We start from the raw sequence: 25,085 nt of genomic DNA on the forward strand, positions 1-25,085 counted from the left end.
AAAAATGAGACCTTGCAGTTTTGTCGAATTAATTTACGGTGCAGCCGTGCAGGCAAGTCGATTTTCTTTATTGTACTGTCGGTGTGTGTGTTTCTTTTAGAAATGAGCATAGGGAGCCAAAGTATTGGCACAAGTAGTAGGGAACAAAGTTTGAACATGTAGATTCCTCAGTAACCTAGACGAAACTAGGAATGTTTACGTGCATTGCATCTAGATAAACATATGAATCACTGTGCCACTGACGGCTCAAGTGGATGCATGTCGACGGATACTTATCTATCCTCCTTGCTGTATATTGCTATTGCTTTCTCTGTTTGCAAATGGCAAATGCACATTGACATAATTCATATGTGTGCGCACGATGGAATTTGTTTAATGTCTCCAGTTAATGTTTATGAAACTATCTTGAGTTATTGACCAAGTATTCGATTGTTGTATCAATAGATCGTTGCGCAAAACACTTAACGCATTGCTTTAGATATATCTTCTATAGGAGTAGCTTTGTACTTTATGTGTAAGGAATACGTATTTATTTATTTGCGATAGATGACTATATTTGCAATGACCAAACCATTTCGCTTTTCTAACCATCTGAATTGGATCCAACGGTGCCCATTTATCCCATCTCGCTTCTTGGGTGTAATGACCAATTAAAACTCCATATGATTTTTCGAAACATCTAATTTTCTATGCTTGAAACAATTTTTCTCTAGTCAGAATGTTTTAAAAGAATACAGTGTTTACCAAAATTTTTGTTAGACAATTTTGTTTCACGAATCATAGTAAACGGAAGATGAACACGTTGTCTATTGATTAAAAGAATAACATTATTAAATCATAAACTAAATTCAAGTAAATGAAACCATCGGCTTGTCTAGTGGAGGATTTATTAGAACTCTGTATGGACAGTGTTCATAGGGGTGTGTGTTGAGTGTCTGCGTCTGTACTTAAGTAATTCGGAAAAAAAAAGTTCCATAACCACAAGTAATATATCACTTTTATTATTTACTTATACTAAAAAAAAAGTTGCAGAATGAAAAATATGGGTCTCTGGTTAACATGGTGGATAACGTCCAACTCCTTTTTTATCTTCTCTAGCTGCCGAAGCTAAGTGCCTGTTTAGTTTCCAAAATTTTGCAAAATTTTTCAAGATTCTCCGTCACATCGAATCTTTGGACGCATGCATGAAGCATTAAATATAAATAAAAAATAAAACTAATTACATAGTTTAGACGAAATTCACGAGACGAAACTTTTAAGCCTAATTAGACTATGATTGGACACTAATTGCCAAATAACAACGAAAGTGCTATAGTACCATTTTCCAAAAAAAATCGTCAAACTAATAAAGGCCTAAGGTTGTCACCTCCCACGCAGTTTTCACATGTGGATATGGTCCACGCAGTCACGCACGCCTATATATATGGACACACGTTGCTCGCCCAAGCCGCCAAGCGCCAGGAGCCATTTCGGAGAAAAAGGTCGCGCCTGTCACGTACCTATAGGCACCGACCGAGGCATCTGCGCGTTCCAGTGCGCCGTGTGTGTACGTCCGGGATTGTTCGTTCATGTGCCACGCCGCGGTGGCGAACTCCGGGGAGCAGGAGCCGACGCCGTGGCCACCGACGTCGACGACGACGGAGGAGGAGGCCGCGGACAGCAGAAGGCGCTGATGCCGGGGCCGGCGGAGCCCGTGATGGAGACTGCGGCTGCGCGGTGGCAGAGCAGCAGGCAGGCGCGGGAGATGTCGGCCATGGTGGCCGCGCTCGCCACGGTGGTCGCCGGCTCGGAGCCGCCGCCGCCGGCTGCCAAGGGACCCGCGCAGGCGCAGGCGCAGGATGCATCCATGGACGAGGCGTGGTGGCCGTACGAGGACCTGCAGGTCGGCGAGCCGTCGTCGCCTGCCCGCTTCGTGCTCCACGGTAAGTCGGTGATAGAACAGGCCGGGGAGCATGTGCTTTTTTTCTTTTTTGTATGCATGCATTACTCCGTATTTTCTACGTGTTATTTTATATTTTCCCTCGGTTATTTAGATGCCGTGGTAGGACGCACGCGCGTTGATGATTTATCGTGCATCGAGTAGTGGCACATGTGTATTCTATGAGCTGGTTCGATTAGATGTGCACGAGGTCCGTACACGGGTCGTGTAACACATGAGCGTGCATGCTGCTGGCTTACGCCTCCGCTCCCGTGCGCACCCACCCACACGCAACTGCTACTAGACCGTCTCGTTTTAATACGATATACTCCTATACGTATAAAATGGATAGAAAAAGGCTGCTACCAACTTAACACGCTCAAGCAGAGCATGGCCAAAACAGAGCACTGAAGATGCCAAATCAGAGGAGTCAGACCACCAACTTGCCAGCACTAGCATCACCAACATTTCTGCTGTGCTGCTATGCTTTTATTCTGCATTAATAATAAAGTACGTCGTGTACAGTGCTAACCAGCGGTATAATGTTAAAGATTTGGACTGAGTCCTTGTTTAGTTCCTCTAAGTAAAGTTTTTGGATGTTATCTCGGGTGTTATACGGGGTGTTGTATATGGTGTTTGGATACTAATACAAAAATAAATTACAGAATCCGTCTGTAAACCGCGAGACGAATTTAATAAGCCTAATTAATTCGTCATTAGCACATATGTTGCTGTAGCACTTTATTATCAAATCATGGACTAATTATGTTTAAAAGATTCGTCTCGTAAATTACTCGCAAATTGTATAATTAGTTATTTTTAGTCTATATTTAATACTCATGTAGGTGTCTAAATATTCGATGTGATTTAACTTAAAGCTTTTGGAGAGGAACCAAGGCCCGAGAGTCTGAGACTGTAATTTCTTAAACGCTCATGAACAAGAATAACCAACCTCTGTTCTCTGTGACCTTTCATGCAGGCTACGACGCGACGCAGCCGCGCGAGCAGTACTGGCCTGCGGCGGCGACGGCTACCTACTCGCACACGCAGGTCGGCGCCGCCTCTGCCGCCGCCGATGACGAGCTCCCGTCCCCGTCGTCGGCTGGGGGAGGCAGTACCAGCAGCAGCAGCAGGACGGCGGGCCGGAATAAGCGGTACCGCGGGGTGCGGCAGCGGCCGTGGGGAAAGTGGGCGGCGGAGATCCGGGACCCGCACAAGGCGGCGCGCGTGTGGCTGGGCACCTTCGACACCGCCGAGGACGCCGCCCGCGCCTACGACGGCGCCGCGCTCAGGTTCCGCGGAAGCCGCGCCAAGCTCAACTTCCCCGAGTCCGCCACGCTCCCGTCCACGCCGCCGCCGCCGGCATCGGCGTCAGCCCAGCACCACCAGCAGCCTCTGACTCCAGCCTCGCGCGTGTTGATGACGACGCCGCTGCCAGCCAGGCCGGAGGCGCTGCTAGAGTCGCAGGCGCTCCCCGCCGGCGGCAGCAGGGACCCCTACTTGGACTACGCCAGGCTATTGCAGAGCGGCGACGGCGGTGGTGGCGGCGGTCCCAGCGCGTCGTCGGGGACTCCAACTCCAAGTGTTAGGTTACTGCCTCCACCACCACCTCCTCCTGTTGCTGCTTCGGCGGCTGCGGCGTACGGGTTCGGAGCAGAGGGCGAGGCCCTCGGGGGCTATGGCTACCTCTCGCCGCCGCAGAGGCAGAGCCGCGCGGAGCCAGGAAACCACCCGCCGCCGGCGTGGCCAGGCTTCTACAGCTCGTCGTCCCCGCCGCCGCCGTGTCCGTGGGACCAGTCAGGTTGACCACAGTCAACGTAAAACGGGCAGCCCAGGGGCCCACCCAGCCCCTCCAAGATGCTGAGTGCTGACGTGTGTTCAGACGACTGGTGGTGGGCCAGGGCGGCACAAGAGGAGAGAGAGGCCACGTGAAGCATCACTCTCACTGACACGCCGGCCTGTTAATGCCGTCAACTCCTGTTGCCGTCAAGCCGTGCGGCGGTCAGACAGTTCAAACGGGAACTGGGTCGCGTGGACGGCATCGCGGAATGGAGCCCCCGTTTTGCTTGGAATGGATCTCGACCACGACGCTTACAACTGACAGAGCGACAAGGATTTCTTTTTTATTTTTTCTTTATTTGTTATATATTGTTTTTTATTTGAATATAACACGTGAGTGTTTTCTCGGAAAATTTTCTATTCAGGTGACCCTTACAACTGACATGTGGATGGCAGATTGGCTGGCAGCGAATATGTGGGCTCGCTCGAACCTAGCTTTGTGGATTTATTTAGGAATTCAACATTGTGTTTCACGAACAAAGAACAGTGCCACATTCCCACTTTGATTGGATATATAAAAGACAGCTAAAGCAACAAGGATAAAATAAAACACAACTATATATTGACTCGCAATATATAAACCACCCATGGTCCAATCTTAAAAGCCAAAAGGCTAAAATCATATCCACATCGGTAGTCGTCCAACTAGGATTAGGCCGGAGAGTTTGAGGGGTGGTTTCCACCTATCAGAGATGAGCGTGCTTCAGAGCGGTTCTACATCGTTGTTTAGGATGACTTCTATAATGCTTATGTCAACGGCGGTGTAGCCTCCAGGTCACAAAGGGTCGGTTCCTTAGAGGCTCTTGTTGCAGTTATTGGAGATTCGCTTTGTCAGCACCTCACGTACCTGCCAGGTCTGTCAGACCTCCTTGGGAGGATGAGCGTCTATGTGCCTTCGTGGGTGCACAAGTTTTACGCCTCACTGTGGATTGACCCAGGGCACAGGTTTATATACTTTGCATTCAGAGGCCGTGACTACCGGCTCCAGAGTAGTAGGGTCAGGGAGATATTTCGACTTACAGAGACACCTATCAAGATACACCAGGTTTGCTGTGGTGAGACAGAGCCACCCCAACACCCTCACCGCGGGCAGGTGCCACCCACAGAGCTTGTTAGGTCCTGTTTCACTGAGCCATTTGGAGAGGGGTCGAGTCGGACTCCCAAGACTCTTACTCCGACAGCCCGGATTCTTGATGCGGTCATGAGGCATACTCTCTTACCGAAGATGGGGTACTGCGAGGGCTTGACTCGTATTCAACTGTGGCTCGCTGTGGGGGTATGGCCCCCAAGACATGGGCCGCACCATCGGAGGTGGCCCAACCCACAAGATAAAGACGTACACGGCGCTGCTCGGCGTGCACCGCAAGACATTGTATAGTACCAAATAAGCTACTTTACTTGTAACCCTACCCCTCCATAGTATATAAGGAGAGGCAGGGGTCCTCTACTCGACATCATGTATTCAATACAATACACCAAAGACACAGGACGTAGGGTATTACGTCGATCAGACGACCCAAACCTGTCTAAATCGTTGTCTCTGCGCCTTGTGTCACCATCCGGTTCCTGATTACGCGCGTCCCCACTGACAAATCTACCATCGTGGGATACCCCTCGGTGGACTGCCGAGCATCTTTTGTCGACAGTTGGCGCGCCAAGTAGGGGTGTGCGCTTGATCCATGGCGAGCCAGATGGACCTCAAATCAACAACGCGTTCTCGTCGTCAATCTCGTGGAGATCCATGTCGGTCAACGACGACGATCCATCGCTGCTATGCCAGCCCCTACGACAGCAGATCCGATCTCGGAACCACCTCCGAGGTCGCCTTCACCAACAACTCACCGCTCGCCAGGTGGTCGCCGTCAACACCGACTAGATAACGCCATACGTCACCGACTAGACGCTCCATCCAAAGCTAAGTCACGCTTTAATATTTTTTCTAAATATTCTCCAATCTTCATATATCGCCGCAATGTTTCTCCGAACTGTTTTCTCCATATTTGCTCTCCAAACGATTTTCCGAACCCCCGAACAGTCACGTTGATGCTCGGACGCCTCTAGAGATGGCCCTGTCTCTGGCTCCTCCCTACACGTGCTACGGGCTCTGCGCTCTGCGTTATGGGTGGTCGGCAGCGGCTCCTTGGTCATGCCTGTTCCTCCTACATGTGCACGGGCTCCGCGCTCGACGTTATGGACTATGGGCTAGCTAGGGCTGAAGACTCAGCTACACACTAACTGGTTGGGCGGTTTATATTAAATATAAATATATTTTCACGCCAACTGGCCGAACTGCATACGTCGTTTCATCACCATTGCTGATTTTTCTCTGGAGTTTATTTATTTGTACATCATGTACTACCCGTTCTACATGTTTGTATTGCAGGATCATCATCCAGGTGATCGGACCACCTGGTGCTCAGACTTCTCCACCGATCAACTGGTCGGACCGCTTGGTTCATGGACTCCATCGCCGACCAGTTGATTGGACTGTTCACCGGTCATTTCTACTCAATGTTCACTTCGCCGCTGACTAGTCGACCAGACTGTTCGTCACTCATGCTTCATCGCCAGCAACGCCGGTTACTCCTCGGCCCTCGAATTCTTTGTGCTCGAGGGCTAAGTGGGCACACTTCACCGCATGGACGTCGTCAGCTACGTCGGTGCTTAGACCACGCCGCCTATGTCGGGCACTCCTTGGTGCTCGGACATCGCCGCCTACGTCGGGGACTCCTCGGTGCTCGGACCTCACCGCCTACGCCGGGGACTCCTCGCTCCTCGATGCTTGGACATCGCCAGCGACGCCAGGGACTCCTCGCTCCTCAGTGCTCGGACATCACCAGTGACGCCGGGGACTCCTCGCTCCTCGGTGCTTGGTCATCGCCAGCGATGCCAGGGACTCCTCGCTCCTCGGTGCTCGGTCATCGCCAGCGACGCCGGGGACTCCTCGCTCCTCGATGCTTGGTCATCGCCAGCGACGCCGGAGACTCCTCGCTCCTCGGTGCTTAGACATCGCCAGCGACGCTGGGGACTTCTCGCTCCTCGATGCTCGGTCATCGCCAGCGACGACGGGGACTCCTCGCTCCACGGTGCTCGGTCATCGCCGCCTACACCGGGGACTCCTCGCTCCTTGGTGCTCGGTCATCGCCAGCGACGACGGGGACTCCTCGCTCCTCGGTGCTCGGTCATCGCCAGCGACGCCGGGGACTCCTCGGTGCTCGGTCATCGCCGCCTACGCCGGGGACTCCTCGCTCCTTGGTGCTCGGTCATCGCCAGCGACGCCAGGGACTCCTCGCTCCTTGGTGCTTGGTCATCGCCAGCGACGCCGGGACTCCTCGCTCCTCGGTGCTCGGACATCGCCGCCTACACTGGGGACTCCGCGATGCTTGGACATCGCCGCCTACACCGGGGACTCCTCGCTCCTCGGTGCTCGATCATCGCCAGCGACGCCGGGGACTCCTCGCTCCTCGGTGCTAGGACATCGCCACCTACGCCGGGGACTCCTTGCTCCTCGGTGTTCGGTCATCGCCAATGACGCCGGGGACTCCTCGCTCCTCAATGCTCGGACATCGCCAGCGACGCCGGGGACTCCTCGCTCCTCGGTGCTCGGTCATCGCCAGCGACGACGGGGACTCCTCGCTCCTCGGTGCTCGGTCATCGCCAGCGACGCCGGGGACTCCTCGGTGCTCGGTCATCGCCGCCTACGCCGGGGACTCCTCGCTCCTTGGTGCTCGGTCATCGCCAGCGACGCCAGGGACTCCTCGCTCCTCGGTGCTTGGTCATCGCCAGCGACGCCGGGACTCCTCGCTCCTCGGTGCTCGGACATCGCCGCCTACACTGGGGACTCCGCGATGCTTGGACATCGCCGCCTACACCGGGGACTCCTCGCTCCTCGGTGCTCGATCATCGCCAGCGACGTCGGGGACTCCTCGCTCCTCGGTGCTAGGACATCGCCACCTACGCCGGGGACTCCTTGCTCCTCGGTGTTCGGTCATCGCCAATGACGCCGGGGACTCCTCGCTCCTCAGTGCTCGGACATCGCCAGCGACGCCGGGGACTCCTCGCTCCTCGGTGCTCGGTCATCGCCAGCGACGCCGAGAACTTATTTGCTGCTCGAATCTTGCTACGTCTTGTCGGTGTGCTATCAAGCTGCTCCATGCTGTTCGGATCAGGGTGCTGATCTTGGGCAGCACGTCTGGGTCTTGATATATGCATGTCAGACGATGTCGGCAAGCTTTTAGACTTCTTTTTCTTTGACCCTGCTACAAGATTCATTCTTCATCTTCCAGCAGGCTCGAGGACTAAGTGGGCACACTTCACCTTGCGGTGAATGTGTGAATGTGCTTGTTTTCATCTCGAGGCTACGCCCGGGGACTAGCTGCCTGCTCGGCTGGTCTTCTACTTTATGACCCTGGCACCACATGACTGTGTCACCTACTGTCAGGCTCGGAGACTAGCTGTGGGGGTATGGCCCCCAAGACATGGGCCGCACCATCGGAGGTGGCCCGACCCACAAGATAAAGACATGCACGGCGCTGCTCGGCATGCACCGCAAGACATTGTATAGTACCAAATAAGCTACTTTGCTTGTAACCCTACCCCTCTAGAGTATATAAGGAGAGGCAGGGGTCCTCTACTCAACATCATGTATTCAATACAATACACCAAAGACACAGGACGTAGGGTATTACGTCGATCAGACGGCCCGAACCTATCTAAATCATTGTCTCTGCGCCTTGTGTCACCATCTGGTTCCTGATTACGCGCATCCCCACCGACAAATCTACCATCGTGGGATACCCCTCGGTGGACTGCCGAGCATCTTTTGTCGACACTCGCTTACTACCTTATCTCCTAGCTTGAGCTCGATGTCTGGGATGTGATGCTTTCAGAGATGGAGGATACCCTAGCAGAGGGATTGAGAGGACAATGTTAGTTGTCGTATGCCCATTGGATCACATTCATTATCCGTCAGGCAGTTCGGGGCATGGCACTAGAGACCCTACAGGAGCTGAGTGGTGCTACTACTGAGTTTTCAGCCTATGACCTATCGCAGCTTGTGTGTCATGCTCAGCCAAGGGCACCTCACCCATGCACTCACTGTCTAGAGGTTCCTAAGACAGCAGCAGAGCAGGACGAGATTATTAGAGGCGTTGTAGAGTCACAGGAGGCCTAGTTAGAGGCAGAGCCAGACATTGAGCTTGAGACTAATCCTAGTGACAACTCTGATGATGACTACTAGCCGGTTCCTCACCTACCACCATAGCCACATGATAGAGACACTAGCGGCTTAGCTTCTGCTCTACCTCCAGCTGCACCATAGATAGACCCGACACTTCTTGCCATTCTTCAGTAGATGAGGTTGGATCAGGCTCGTGAGGCACAGGACACAGCTGCCGCACTTGCACAGGTATAGGTCTATCAGGACCAATTTCAGCAGCAGCAGCTTCAGATGCAGCAGCAGCTCCTTGGACTCATGCAGACTGTATTCCAAGCACTTCCACTTCTTCAGTCTCAGCAGCTAGCTTTTCAACTTCACTAGCAGGCATCGACCACCACTTTTGACTCTAGCGTTATAGCCTAGTGGGCTTTAGAGTCAGGGACAACCTATGAGCACTCAGTTTACTTCACCTACTGCTCATGTGTCTTAGTGGTTCATGACTCCTCTAACAGCTCAGCTTCCACAGTTCTCGCCACTACACACCGGGTTCACCCTAGGATAGCCACTTTTAGCGAGCTTACAGGACAGCCCACTCCTCTAGAGCTTAGAGCTCCACTTGTTCCTTCTATAGCTACACCAATCACTGGCACTACAGAGACTCTACCTTCCTCAGTCGCTTCAAAAGAGCCTCCTCAGACTACTACTCCCACACTTGAGGTCTCAGCGACAACGATAGCTACTACTAGTGTCCAACCACTGATAGAGCAGACCCAGACCACTTCTCCTATAGTTCTAGCTACAGAGGGTCAGACAGTTCAGACCTCAGAGTCAGATGATGATGGAGCTCAGTTCTAGGTCTCTCACTACACCTCGGCACCCGACTCGTCTGCTTCCATCCCGCCTACCGACCCTTAGTTTTTGTGCTTGATGCCAAAGGGGGAGAGGGAGCGAGTATGTTAGACTTAGGGGGGCGTGCGAGAGGGATTCATTGTTTTGGTGCTACTTCATCCATTCATGTTTATTTTTATGCACTTAGTTACTTTTGTACTTGTGTGCTTGTGAGAACTGTCTTAATGCTTAATATTATGCGAGACCTACGTGTGTGCTCTCTACTTCATTATCTTAATGTCATGTCACTTGGTTATGCTTCCACGACTAACTCCAACTCAAATGAGCTTTACTTATGTACTTGTGCTTACTTCATATCTTATGAGAACATCATGTTGGCTTGGATCATTTAAGCTTGCCTAACCCATTTTGCCCTTATTGTCTTATGCTTATATGAGCCAAGCATGTTGAAAACCTCACTTCTAACTTGCACATACTCGAGGTAGTGTTGTCATCAATCACTTAAAAAGGGAAGATTGAAAGCATCTAGGCACCTAGTTGGGTTTCGGTGATTAATGATGACACGAGATTACTATGATTAACGTGTGATTTGGAGAGGCATTATAAGTTAAGTCATGGTAATGGCAATTGATTGGGCAATATAGTTTTCATGCCCCCATCAATGAAATTCGATTCGGTTTTCAAAGGGTGGACGACAAGGTTAAGGACGGACTTGTTCTAAGTGCTAATTGGAGTTGGATAGGCACTTAGAGTAGTTTAGGACTTTGTTTTTCTTTTGGCCATACTATTAAGGGGGTATGGACTATTAGCTTGACCTAGGTGAGTCTAATGAGTTAGGTGTGGTGCACACTTGCCAAACTTAGCACTAGGTAGCTCAGGTGAGGTCCTTAAATCAATTGGAAGAAACTTCATTCACATAGGATTTCGATTTGGAAGTGAATGTAGGGTCAAATGATTGATCGGATGCTGGTCACGTAGTGACCGGACGCTGGGGCGTGAGCTCGGTCAGTTCATTTGACCTAAGGCAGCAATCTGGTACTGACCAAACGCTGAGTTAGAGAGCATCAGACGCTGAGGGTATGTGTCTGGTCGGTAATAGAGAGGCACCAGAAAGATATTTTCATGACCGGATGCGTCCGGTAGGTGTTGACCAGATGCTGCCCAGAGTCTGGTCACCACTTATCGGTTCTTTCTGATAGAGTGTGAAGTTGAACTGACCAAAGCATCCGGTAAAGTTGATCGGAGCGTCCAGTCAGCCCACAGAATGCTGACTCCGCCTCCCAACGGCTTCATTTGTTTGAGGGGGTATAAATACTTTCTCTATTCATCCATGGAAGGTCTCTTGCTCATTTATTCAGCTAAGAAAACGCCCTTGGAGTGCAAGGAAGTGCAAGAGCCTAGTGAGGGTCCTAGGGATTTCAAATCCAAGATTAAGGACCTCATTAGTGCATAGGGAGTAGCAAATGTGCATCCACTCATCTCATTAGGCTTGGTTGGGTCAAGTGAGAGTTCGTGCTTGTTACTCTTGGTGATCGCCATCACCTAGATGGCTCGATGGTGATTGGAAGCTTGGTGATCATTCGACGGAGCTTGTGGATGACCCAAGTCATCTTATGAGCGGTTGTGGGCGATTTATCGTGACGGAGTGTCGAAGAATCAGCGCATAGGGAGCACTTGGTCCTCACGTGGATCAAGGGAGAGCTACACCCTTGCGTGGGTGCCTCAACGAGGACTAGTGGGGAGTGGCGACTCTCCGATACCTCGGGAAACATCGCCATGTTCCTTTCTTTTTACTTTGAGCATTTACATTCAAGCAATTCATTACATGTCTTTACATTCCTAGAATTACCATGTTAGAGTAGGATTGGAACTTAGGTTGTTAAACCTTTCTCTAATAGATCACATAGACACACTACTAGGCACTAGGGGTGAAATGGGCTAAGTATAGGGTTTAATTCTCGCATGAAATTTAGAATTAGCCCAATTCACCCCCCCTCTTGGGTATCTTGATCCTTTCAATTGGTATCGAAGCCTCGTGCTCCTATAATTAGGTTTAACCGTCTAAAGCAAGATGTCCCACATGGATGGACCTCCTCCTGTCTTTGAGGGAGATGAGTTTCCTTATTGGAAAATTCACATGGAGGCGTACCTAGAGGCTATAGATGTTGGAGTGTTTAGAGCTGCCACTCAAGGTTTTCCCAAAACTAATGATATCGATCACCTCTAAGGTGATGAAGTGCACTATGAGAAGTGGAACGCAAAGGCTAGAAACACCCTCTTTAGAGGCCTTTGCAAGGACGTGTTCAATCACGTGAGGAACCACAAGGATGCCCATTCACTATGGTCGGACATTTGTGCGCTTCATGAGGGAACCAAGAGTGAGCGTGAGAAACACTATCATCTTGTCATGAAAAAGCTTAATTCCTTTGAGATGCATCCTAAGGAAAGTGCTAATAAAATATACTCATGCTTGAATGTTCTTGTAGAGGAAGTCAATGGTCTTGGTCTCACAAAATTGAAGTCATCTGATGTTGTGAGAAAGGTCTTGAGTGTGCTCCCTATTGACAAATATGGGCACATTGTGACGGTGCTTCATCAAGGTAATCTTTCCACCGCTATACCAACACAAATATTGGGAAAGATCAATGCGCACGAGATGTACGTGCACATCACTTCTCAAGATGACTCCTCCTCTACCAAGAAGAAAGACTTGGCATTCAAGGCTAGTCATGACAAGAAGGGCAAAGCAAAGGTTCATCATGATAGTTCAAGTGATGATGACATTGATGATGCAAGACTTTTTCTCATGGTGAGGAAGACCGCTAAGATGCTTAAGAAGCTCAACAAGAATGGCATCAAGTTTGATGCCAAGAAGAAGAAATTCTTTACAAGTAGTAGAAGGAAGCCCATCTCCGAAATGGATTGCTACAATTTTGGAGAGCTTGGTTGAAAGTGCATCTAGCCCTTTAGTGGATTTTGGATGATTCAATGACAACATGATTAAAGGTCTAACCCGTTTGCTAAGTGTGGATGTGTAATAGGTTTTCTCACAGGTACTTTATGAAAGCCAAAATGATGTGTTGTTGTATAAACAATCTAGTTCAAGCACAAGACAACAATGCAAATGTAATTCATACAAAGGCTTATTTGTTGTGGGATTACCATATACTATGTGAAAGCAAGCTCGTAAGAATTAATTAATGAGACATGAGGGATTGCATATGGAATGGTCTCATATCTGAAGTTTGCTAAATTGAAATGAAAAAGATAACAATATAAATGAATTGATGATTCAACACAAGATGTGACTTGATGGCTTGAGATGGTGAAGATAGCAAGGAAAGGCTTCGAGGTACTAAGTAAGGGTGAAGGGCAAGCGACGGCTTGGCAGCCAAAGAACCTAGCTAGGGTGAAGAAGGAAGTACTTGCATTTAGTTGAGGTACTAATCAAGCTATGATGGTCATGTTAATGTGGAGGATCAAATCACTATTGGAGTGTTTGATGGAAGTGACTTGATACATTTGGGATTATTCAAATTTGATGAATAGAATTAAGTCACATGCTCAAGATGGCTATGCTCAAGTGAAAAGATCAATATCAACATGTTGGCACCCTCACTTGATGAAGATTGGAATACACAACTTCGGTTGAAAGAGATCAACTCAAAAGGTTTAAATTCGTTATACTTTTAAATTTGAGTTAATAGGAATGTCATACTATTAAGAGGGATGCATCATGTTGGTAGATAATGTTTCATAAGTGCTCAAGCCAACCCATGTGAGTTTTGAGTGTTTGAGAGACAAAAGAACTAACCTGTATTTTGTTGATCTGGCAATACCGATACTAGACGTGTCCGGTATGTGCCCAGCCACGATAAAATTCTTATTGTTCTCGGGTTGGTTCGTCGGGAGTTCCGACGGTCAGGAGTTCCGGCAGTGGTCGGGAGTTTTGACGTCTCGCGCTTAACTAACTTAGATGGTTCACTATCCTGGTCATAATGGATGTGTCCGGTATTAATACCAGACGTGTCCGGTATAGACGACTAGAGGTCAACGGCTAGTTTTCAAATGCCTTGAGGGTCGTAAATTCCAGCATGTGTCGGGAGTTCTAACACCTCATAAACTTCAACTCAGTTACTTAGTCTTCAAATATACTGAGGGTCAGGAGTTCCGGCATTCATCGGGAGTTCCAATGCCTCACAACACCATTGTAACTCAGTTACCATTGGCGCAGTGTAAGTCATACCGGACGTGTCCGGTATGGCAATGACTAGTTTTTCCAAGGGGCTATAAATACCCCCAAGCCTCCACCTTTGGAGGCTGCTCATTCTGCTGGTACACATACATGTTTTTGAGCCTTGCCAACTCTCTCAAACCCTCTCTTAGTGAGTGTGTGATCCAAATTGCCAAATCAATTAGTGGGTTGAGAGAAATTCGAAAAGAGAGCAATCCAACCACTTGAGCACTTGTGCATATTATCAATCTCATGATTTACATTTGTTACTCTTGGATTCTTCGGTCTTAGATGGCTAGGCGTCGCCGGAGAGCACCCGAGAGATTGTGGTGTGCCTCGAAAAGTTTGTAACGGTCGATTCCGCCGCCTTGGAATCAACTAGTGGAAGGAGGAAAAGGCATTGGAAAAGACTCTAGCTAGAGTGACCTTCGTGGTACCCTCTAGGGCTGACCTTCGCTGGGTCACCCGTAGCCCCCTCAATGGAGAGTAGGACTCGAACGAGTCCGAACTTCGATAAAACAAATATCGTGTCTTAATTCCCATTTCATTCGATATTTGTGTTGCTCTAGCTCTTGTGCAGATTCTCTGTGTATATTGTCATCTCCAGTAGATACCTGCAGTTTGGCTTGAAGATAGAAATCGAAAGGAGCAAGTTTGGGTCTGCTCTACAGAAATCGTGTATACCGAACACGTCCGGTATTCATACCAGACACATCCGGTATTTCCTACTTGTGCTGAAAATATTTATTCTCTGTTCTAACTTTGTGTTGCAAGGTTATAGCTTCTAGATATATTCTTTATACCTTGTTTACTCTGTGGGTAACTTGTGAGGGGTGGTATTACTTTTAATTTGGACTTTTCATTTTGGAAACTCCATTTTCTAATTGTTTCCGCATTTAAAAGTATTAATTTTTAGAAACGCCTATTCACCCCCCCTCTAGGCGGCATCCTAGGTCCTTTCAATTGGTATCAGAGCGAGGTTCTCATCTAAAGCTTCACCGCCGTGAGAAAAGGATGTCGACACCTATCGAGTTAGAGCCAGTGCTTCTCCAAAATGATGGTTCAAACTTTCTACCTTGATCAATTCATGTACTCAATGCTTTTAGGGATATTAGTCCTCTTGTTGAGCATATTGTGGATGCAAGCATACCTCTTCCTATAGTTGATTGGAGCAACTACAAAAATTTGTCAAAAGAGAAAGAGATATGCATGCAACTCAATGCTCAAGCTATTAATGTCATGTTGAGTACATTGAGTGCAGAGGTTTAAGATGAGGCAATCTTCAGTGGACAACCACCTCCAGAGAGTGCTCATCTCATTTGGACTAGACTTTTTGATTTATATGGAAAATCCAAATGTGATGATGCACTTGAGATCGAATCAATGGAAAGTATGTCCATTATGTCTTCATATAGCGAAGAAGCCTCACAAGACCTCAAGAGCGCCGAGCCAGAGCAAGAAGTGCAAGCAGCGCATGACCTACTGTCTGCCTGCACATACCGGACGTGTCTGGTATAGCCGAGGCAGCAGAGCAGCAAGCAGCTGTTTGCAATAATGCTCAAGCCCGGTGGCGACCAAGTGATGAGTCAATCTTAGTATCTCATGATACTCATCACTTGTGTCTCATGGCCAAGAAAAGCAAGAACAAGAGTAACAAGAAAGATCAAGAAAAGGGAAAAGCATAAGTGGATGATCAAGATAAGAGTGACGTTGAAGTTGAAGACAACTACAACCTTGATCATCTCAACCGCAAGGATAAGTTCATCATCATGAAGATAGTTGAAAAGAATGATGAGCTTGAAGAAGAGATTGAGAAGTAAGAGTAATCACTTTAAAAGCAAGAATTTTTTCTCATCTCCAAGATGGAAGAACTAAAGGCTCTAAGTGAAAGGTATGAAAATTTGTCAATTGAGCATGCTTTAGTTACTAACTCCTCTTCTAGTGTTTCACAACTAGAGAAGGAAAACCTTGAGCTAAAGGCAAGGCTAGATGAACTATCAAGCAAGTATAATGTGCTACAAGCAAACTATGTTCATCTAAAGTGCTCTCATGAGGAAGTAGTAGAATCAAGCATCATGCTTGAGGTAGCTCATGAGGTTGTGATCACATCGGTAAAATTTTCTCAACCTCTTACACATTCTCTCACTAGTACACCATCTCAATTAAATATTTCTTGTACTAATGGGTGTGCTCCTCAAGCAAGCCAATCTTTGATTGAGCTAAATCTCATAGAAAACATAGAGCTCAAAGAAGAGGTGAAAAGATTAAAGAAAGATGTGATTCAGCTGAAGGGTAAGGAGAAAGCACAACCTTCTCAAGATAACCATGATAACATGGTGAAGAAGCTTGAGAAGGGTTCAGACCTTGCTTCCTCCAAAACCCAACAAAAGAATCACATTTCAAGTAAGGCCAACACAACCAAGAGCAAGAAACATGGAAAAAGGTTATGCTATGGTTGTGGATTATATGGACATGAGTGGGCCATGTGTCCACATAAGAGTTGGGCCAACAAGTGTGAAGTGGCCGAACAAAAGGCCTCAAACAAGTTGGCCAACCAAAAGAAAAGTGATGGACAAAGCGCTTGTCTCATGAGCAAGAAATTGGGGCATCCTACCAAGAAAATGCCCAATGTACAAAGAGGCAAGAAAGGAAACCCAAGTTGCAACAAGAAGATGCTATGGATGCAATGAGATGGGCCACAAGGTTCATAAATGTCCATACAAGCAAAGCAAGCATAGAGCAAACAAAGGCCGCATATGCTATGCTTGTAGAAGAAAGGGGCATTTAAGCTATGAATGCCCAAATGGTAACACACCTAAGCCGAACACATTTGTTTATAATGATATGCTTAGGAAGACCACAAATGGAGTTAGCACTAGTAAGGTGATGTGTTCACCACAAACTAGTGCTAAAGCCATTTGGATGCCTAAGCACTTATTGACTAACTCAAAAGGACCCCAACAAGAGTTGGGTACCAAAGTGTGCTTAGGTTAATGATGTAGGTACTTGGTGATGAGATGAAGGCTTTCAGGGTGGTTGAGCAAGTAAATTGAAAATATTCACTCAATCTATTAATCAATTCTCATCATAATCTCCTATATGATTGACCCAAAGATAATTTAATGAATATATCATTTACTTCATCTTCACCAATGGTAACACGTACTTAAACCGTTATAGGATAGCCACTTTGTTTATTTTGTGCTCAATGACTCACAAATAGGCATTTTTTGTGAAAAATTGAAAGTGGCTAATTAGTTTTACTTGATAATTATCATGTTTGCCATCTAATGCTTTTAATAGCTCGCTAGTAGAGCAATTCATTTGTTGAGATGAAGATATATAATAAATAATAGAGCTAAATGAAGAATCACAAGCAGCGAATTAATTGGTTCTGTCCTGCACCTATCGGACGTGTCCGGTATGACCAGGGACAGAAAGAAAGTGTTTCTATTCTGCGTATTCTGGACGTGTCTGGTATACCTACCGGACGTGTCTGGTATTGCAGGAACCAGAACACTAATTGGATTACAACTGAGTCTTTGATCCATATATTTTCATATATCCTTATTTTACTCAGAAGTTTGTGGTTTATCAAATCTAAGTGGATTGTGAGCATCTCTTAAACTCAAATTTAAATATGGCAAATTATTTGGTTGTGGTTCAAAATAGAAAATTGACTCCCAAATTCTTAATAGGATAAAGTGCTAGTTAAAAGTCATTCAAATTACTTAAAGCACTTATTTAGGGGGAGCTTAGTTTCTATTTTGCAGCTTGTGGACTAACAAATTTACCTAGCATTCTTTAAAGTCCTTTGGATGAAAGATTGATTTCATATCTAGCATGATTATTTGGCAATTAAGGTCAACATAAAGATTATTATGCTATGTATCTTCTTAGTGGTATTCTTGTGGGCTCAAGGCAAAGGTATGTATTTACATACATGCATTGTAAGTGCATCTAAGACCCTTTATATGTTAGAATGTGCATTTGTGTGACATAGGAGAGATGTTTTTCAAAACCCATAACTAGCATGTGTAGGTGGTGTGAATTTGAAAAACTATTTGAATCTTGGTCTTTGTGACCTTGCCTTGTCATGTGATAGTTATAGCTCTCCTTGATTGCTTGATTGGCTAATTACACATGCCATGGCTTTTTTAAGTCCACAATCTACTATGTCTCATAATATCTCTCTCAAGTAATCAAAATCTATATATGCCAAATATTTGAAAAAGAGAAATGATACTCATGGCATATAGATAAGAAAAGTATTTACACCTTATTTGGATCAAGGACATACATGTTTTTGGATCAAGAAATGGTAGAGAAGGGGATTGGAATTAAGTGAATGAAATTTGGAAAAAGAACAGTCAGCCCGCAAATACCAGACGTTTCCGGTATGAGTAGGGTTATAAAATGGTCGGTACCCCTTCGGCCAAGTTAGTTTTTCCTCCTTCCAGCCAACCCAGCCGCCTCTCCTCGACCTTCATTGGCGATTTCGTGATTCCACTGAGAAAAAGAAGAGAAGGAGATTGGATTGGAGGATATTTGCATCAAGATCGAAGGCTCTGGGACTTGGATTTCCAATCGCATCTTCTTTCACTCTCTCAAGGTACCCTAATCTCGAACCTCATCCGATCTAAGTGGTTAGGGCATGATTTTGAAATCCCTTCAGTAGAGATGCTACATTACCTATCTAGAAGCAATGCCTAGAGTTTGGATTGGATTGGTTGAAGATTGAGCCAAGGACCCTGGTTAGGGTTGCTGTCCGCTCATACCTGACATGTCCGGTATGCATATCGAACGTGTCCTCCCTTGTTTCAATTTTCTTAGTGGTTGATTCTTAGGATTAAGTTTAATTGTCTATTGTGTTTTGTGAACCTTTTGACCTAGTTTGGTTGAGGTGATTACAAAGCATAGGATAATTATTCTTATTTCTATATTTCAATTAAAATAAGCTATCGTTTGGGCATGTATCTAAAATTCCTTGCAAATCTTTAGATATAGGACAGTAGCTATGAGTGGAAGACAGTAGGCTAGGTCCAAGCATAGGCATGATCTAGCTTTGTAGAAATACAAGAAGGCAAGATAGAAAATGCATCCCAGATACAGTCAACAGGAGCAGGGTAGCAGCAGAGCACTCTCTAGGGCTACTAGGGGTGCTCCATAGTACAAAGAGGGAGACAACAGTTCTTCCTCTAACATAGATACATAGGAGTATAGAGTGGAGCCCAGTACCAAAAAGAGGAAGAGCACTGACAGAGGTTCAGATGGTAGCAGCTCAGATGATGAGCAAGAGATTGAGGAGGAGTAGGCAGTATCTCTAGCTCAGCACTAGCCAGGTCAGGGTATGCACTATGGTTTACTTGAGCCACATCCACCAAGTGTACCCTCTTATGTTTCCAGAGTTGACTATCGAGGGAAAGGCATGACCAGAAGAGCCAGAGATGAGAGAAGAATTGATCCAAGGGGCTTGTCTAGGATTCAATTTGATCGTCAATTTCAGACAACCTTTCATACGGACTTCTACACCAGTATGATCCTCACTAGAAACCTAGTGATTGCCAGGTCTTAGTGGATTGACTGGCAGTACATCAGGGATTTGCAGAAGGCCTTCATTAATCACACTATTGCCATTTGTGAGCATACATGGGTTTATGAGATTATGGAGTTCTAGCATGACTGGAACACAGAGGTGGTAGCTCAGTTCTACGCCACCCTGTATGTTGAGGAGGATGAGAGGCATATGCACTAGATGCTTGAGGGCTAGTGGTACAGTGTTGATTATGATGCTTTTGTAGCTCTACTTGGCTTCTCAGATGATGATCTTCAGAAAGATAGGATCCACATAGAGCAGGTGTTGCCTCCAGAGTAGCTTGCCTATATGTACCCACCAGGGGTGAGAGAGGAGCAGTGGGGAAGGTTCAAGGTCTTCACCCTACTTACAGATACCTGGACAGGATGTTCAGGAAGACCATTGATTGCAAGGGTGGAGATAAGGGAAACATTGTAGATTATTCTAGGAACTTGCTCCATAGGATGGCACCTAATGCACGCCCCTTTAGTGTCTTTGACTTCATATGGTGCGAGATCAGGAGCATTGGTGAAAGGCCCCTCAAGGGCTATGGTTTTGCTCCCTACATCATGCACATTATTGAGTAGGTCACATGGCATACTTTTGAGTATGACAAGGTACATAAGGCCCTAAAGATTGTTGTAGACTTGCCTGAGGTTGGAGTACCTCCAGCAAGACCAGGAGGAGGAGCAGCAGCACCAGAGGTAGATGCACTTGTAGGTGGTGTAGCAGTAAGATGAGCTTCCCCTCTACCACATGCTCCTTCATGTTCTTCTTCACGTCGCCGTAGTCCTCCTTCTCCTATTCGCAAGATGTTCAGTGCTATCTTTGGGATGTGCAAGGACATACAGACCTGTGAGCAGAAGGAGAGGGAGGCTAGGAGGAAGGATACTTGGACTTTGAAGCAGATTGCTTCTAGACTTGAGCTTGATCCTCCTTGGTATCCACTATCAGATGAGGCAGCTAGTGAGCCTGAGATTAAGGAGCAGCAACAGGGCAGGTACAACATAGAGTTTGCTGAGTTCCTTCAGCAATAGCAGCAGGCACCAGAGCACCCTAACACTTTACCACTATAGGCTCGGGTGCCTACTCACTCTCAGCCACATCCCAGTGCTGCAGACGAGTATGCTTCAGACTAGTGGAGTGACCTTATGGGTAGTTTCTATGACCCGTCTGGTGCGGGTGGTTCTCATCCAACCGGTGCTACATGCTCAGATGATGAGGATGTTGGTAGAGATGAAGATGATGATGAGTGATCACAACTTTCAGAGACAGCTTGCGAGATAAAAGAGGGATGCATCATGTTGGTAGATAATGTTTCATAAGTGCTCAAGCCAACCCATGTGAGTTTTGAGTGTTTCAGAGACAAAAGAGCTAACCTGTGTTTTGCTGATCTGGCAATACTCATACCGGACATGTCCGGTATGTGCCCAGCCACGATAAAATTCTTATTGTTCTTGGGTTGGTTCATCGAGAGTTCTGACGTGAGTCAGAAGTTCCGACGGTCAGGAGTTCCGACAATGGTCGGGAGTTCCGATGTCTCGTGCTTAACTGACTTAGATGGTTCACTGTCCTGGTCATAACAGACGTGTTCGATATTAATACTAGATGTGTCCGGTATGGACGACCAGAGGCCAACGGCTAGTTTTCAAATGCCTTGAGGGTCAGAAATTCTGGCATGCGTCAGGAGTTCTGACACCTCACAAACTTCAACTCAGTTACTTATTCTTCAAATATGCTGAGGGTCAGGAGTTCCAACGTGAGTCAGGAGTTCCGATGGTCGGGAGTTCCGACGCCTCACAACACCACTGTAACTCAGTTACTGTTGGCACAGTGTAAGTCATACCAAACGTGTCCGGTATGCTATCCGGTATGGCAACGGCTATAAAACGGCTAGTTTTTCCAAGGGGGCTATAAATACCCCCAAGCCTCCACCTTTGGAGCCTATTGATTCTACTGATACACATACATGTTTTTGAGCCTTGCCAACTCTCCCAAACCCTCTCTTAGTGAGTGTGTGATCTAAATTGCCAAATCAATTAGTGGGTTGAGAGAAATTCAAAAAGAGAGCAATCCAACCACTTAAGCACTTGTGCATATTATCAATCTCATGATTTGCATTTGTTACTCTTGGATTCTTCAGTCCTAGATGGCTAGGCATCGCCGGAGAGCACCGAGAGATTGTGGTGTGCCTTGAAAAGTTTGTAATGGTCGATTCTGCCACCTCAGAATCAACTAGTGGAAGGAGGAAAAGGCGTTGGAAAAGACTCTGGCTAGAGTGACCTTCGTGGTACCCTCTAGGGCTGACCTTCGCTGGGTCGCCCGCAGCCCCCTCAATGGAGAGTATGACTCGAATGAGTCCGAACTTCGGTAAAACAAATACCGTGTCTTAATTCCCATTTCATTCGATATTTGTGTTGCTCTAGCTCTTGTGCAGGTTCTCTATGTATATTGTCATCTCCAGTAGATACCTACAGTTTGGCTTGAAGATAGAAATCGAAAGGAGCAAGTTTGGGGCTGCTCTGCAGAAATCATGTATACCAGACACGTCCGGTATTTCCTACTTGTGCTAAAAATATTTATTCTCTGTTCTAACTTTGTGTTGCAGGGTTGTAGCTTCTAGATATATTCTTTATACCTTGTTTACTCTGTGGCTAACTTGTGAGGGGCGATATTACTCTTAATTTGGAGTTTCCATTTTGGAAACCCCTTTTCTAATTGTTTCCGCATTTAAAGGTGTTAATTTTCAGAAACGCCTATTCACCCCCCTCTAGGTGGCATCCTAGGTCCTTTCATTGGTCATCTAGCTCATTAATGCCACAAGCCCAAGAAAGACAAGTTCAAGAAGTACAAGGGCAACAAAGGTGACTCAAATGATGATGAGGATGACAAGAATAAAAACAAGCCATACAAGAATAAAGATGGCAAGAAGGGAGAGTTCCACAAGAAGAAGAAGAATGGCAAGGCATACATTGTTGGTGATTGGCTCACGGACATTGAATTATCAAGTGGCTCCTCCGATAATGATAGTGATGATGAGAAGGAGAAGGTGGCCGTTATTGTGATTGACTCTTCATCACCTTCATCTACACCACCACCATCATTCTCTACACACCTATGCTTCATGGCCAAGGGTGAAAGAAAGGTACAAAAAGATCATGATAGTAGTGATGATGAAAATGCTAACCATGATAATAGTGGTAGTGATAGTGATGAAGAATTTGAATCACCTTCCTATGTTGATCTTGTCAAGTTGCTAAACCAATACACTAAAATCATTAGAAAGGCAAGAGCTAAAAATGAAAAGCATGAACTTGAGAAGAAATCACTCTTAGCCAAGTATGACATAGCCGAAAAGGCTAGTGATGAGCTTAGAGAAGAAAACAAAATTGTGTCATCTAAACTCAAGGAGCTCAAAACTTCTAAGAGAGAGCTTAAAGAAAACATGATAAACTTGAGAAAGTGCACAATGAGCTCACCACTAGCTACAACTTGATAAAAGATGAGTACACCAATCTCAAGATCAATCATGATAATTTGTTCTTTCTCATGAGTTTTTATCCAATGAGCCACATGATGCTACTAACCATATTGTCAAGATTGATATAGCTACATCATATGATGATTTGATTGTTGAGAGCATTGTGCAAGGTTCTAGTAGAAAAGGCAAGCAAGTGGTTGAGGCCAACAACTATGATGACTATGTCAAGCTCAAGAATGAGAATGAGAAGTTTAGAGAAGAGAACAAGAGGCTCAAAATGGAGAAGAATCATGATGAGCTTAGAGAGTAGAACAAGAAGCTCAAGCTAGAAAAGGAATATCTCAAGACCGGTTTGAGCAAGTTCACAAGAGGCCAATATCTACAAAGTGAGCTACTCATGAACACTGTGATAAAGATGAATAGAAGTGGTATTGGTTACTTGGCACATCAAGAGAAGAAGGCTCAAGCTCAACATCAACAACAAAAGTCAAAGCCCAAGCCAAAGAGATGCTTTGAGTGTGGACAAGAAGGTCACTTTGCTCATGAATGTCAAACTCCTCCACCAGAATCCTTGCCCAAGCATACTAGACACTTTGCCTTTAATGCTCACTACATGCTAAGAAAAGATTCTAGTGGAAAGATGAAAGTCATGTTCTTAGGTCCACCAAACAAGAATAGGCCTAAGCAAATTTGGGTTGCTAAGTCACTAGTTGAGAAAGTGAAGGGCCCTCATCAAGTTTGGGTCCCTAAACAACAAGCTTGATCTCTTGTGTGTAGGTGAACTACAAGACCAGTGGAAGTCATTAGATTATAGATAGTGGTCGCACTCAACATATGACCGGTGATCCTCGTATGTTCACCTCACTAGATGAAGATGTAGATAAATAAGAAAGAATTACATTTGGTGATAACTCAAAGGGCAGAGTTTAAGGATTGGGCAAAGTTGTAATATCAAATGATCATTCAATATCAAATGTGCTCTATGTTGCTTCATTGAGTTTCAATTTGCTATCCGTTGAACAATTGTGTGATCTTGGCTTTCAATGTTTGTTCACTGAGAAGGAAGTGGTTGTGTCAAGGGTAGATGATGATCAAGTCATATTCAAGGGCTTTAGATACAACAACCTATATCTAGTGGATTTCACCTCCGAAGATGCTAACTTGAAGACATGCTTATTCACCAAAACAACACTTGGGTGGCTATGGCATAGAAGACTTACACATGTTAGAATGAGATCACTCAAGAAGCTAATGAAGAATGACTTGGTGAGAGGATTGAAGGATACAAAATTTAAGAAGGACAAGCTTTGTAGTGCATGTCAAGCCAGCAAGCAAGTTGCAAACACTCATCCAACCAAAGCTTACATGTCAACAACAAGAGTGCTAGAACTTCTACACATGAATCTATTTGGACCAACAACATACAAGAGCTTAGGTGGGAATCTCTATTGTCTTGTGATAGTTGATGACTACTCTAGATATACATGGGTGTTCTTCCTTCATGACAAGACCGAAGTGGCATCATGCTTTAAGAAGTTTGCCAAGAGAGCACAAAATGAATTTAAAGTGAAGCTCAAGAAGATAAGAAGTGACAATGGAAGAGAATTTGACAACACACACATTGAAGCATATTGTGATGAAGTTGGGATCAAACATGAGGTCTCCTCAACATACACTCCTCAACAAAATGGTGTAGTAGAGAGAAAGAATCGGACTCTTATCACCCTTGCAAGAATAATGCTTGATGAGTACAATACACATGAAACTCTATGGGCGGAAGCTATCAACACTGCATGCTATGCATCCAACCGCCTATTCCTCCAAAAGTTTCTTGGCAAGACCCCTTATGAGTTGCTCAATGGGAAGAAGCCGGACGTCTCATTCTTTTGGGTCTTTGGTGGCAAATGCTACATCTACAAGAAGAGGCAACACCTAGGGAAGTTCCAAAGATGTTGTGATATTGGTTTTCTTGTTGGTTACTCATCAAAGTCAAAAGCATATAGAGTATTTAATCATGCCACCAGTTTGGTT

General features: G+C 46.1%; 2 protein-coding genes across 2 annotated transcripts; both read left to right on the plus strand.

The window, feature by feature from the left end:
* The first annotated feature begins 1,522 nt into the window (after window positions 1-1,522).
* Window positions 1,523-3,862, plus strand: LOC136506125 (ethylene-responsive transcription factor ERF109-like). Its single transcript, XM_066501244.1, has 2 exons — window positions 1,523-1,922; window positions 2,898-3,862. The coding sequence occupies exons 1-2, from the start codon at window positions 1,673-1,675 to the stop codon at window positions 3,722-3,724; spliced, it is 1,077 nt and encodes a 358-aa protein (XP_066357341.1). The 5' UTR covers window positions 1,523-1,672; the 3' UTR covers window positions 3,725-3,862.
* A 16,523-nt stretch (window positions 3,863-20,385) lies between these two features.
* Window positions 20,386-23,069, plus strand: LOC136503201 (protein PXR1-like). Its single transcript, XM_066498353.1, has 3 exons — window positions 20,386-20,573; window positions 20,733-20,799; window positions 22,398-23,069. Exons 1-3 carry the CDS (start codon window positions 20,386-20,388, stop codon window positions 23,067-23,069), a joined length of 927 nt encoding a protein of 308 aa, XP_066354450.1.
* The last annotated feature ends 2,016 nt before the right edge of the window (window positions 23,070-25,085 follow it).

The sequence above is a fragment of the Miscanthus floridulus genome, chromosome 14, assembly GCF_019320115.1.
Source record: "Miscanthus floridulus cultivar M001 chromosome 14, ASM1932011v1, whole genome shotgun sequence".
Classification (NCBI taxonomy): Eukaryota; Viridiplantae; Streptophyta; class Magnoliopsida; order Poales; family Poaceae; genus Miscanthus; species Miscanthus floridulus.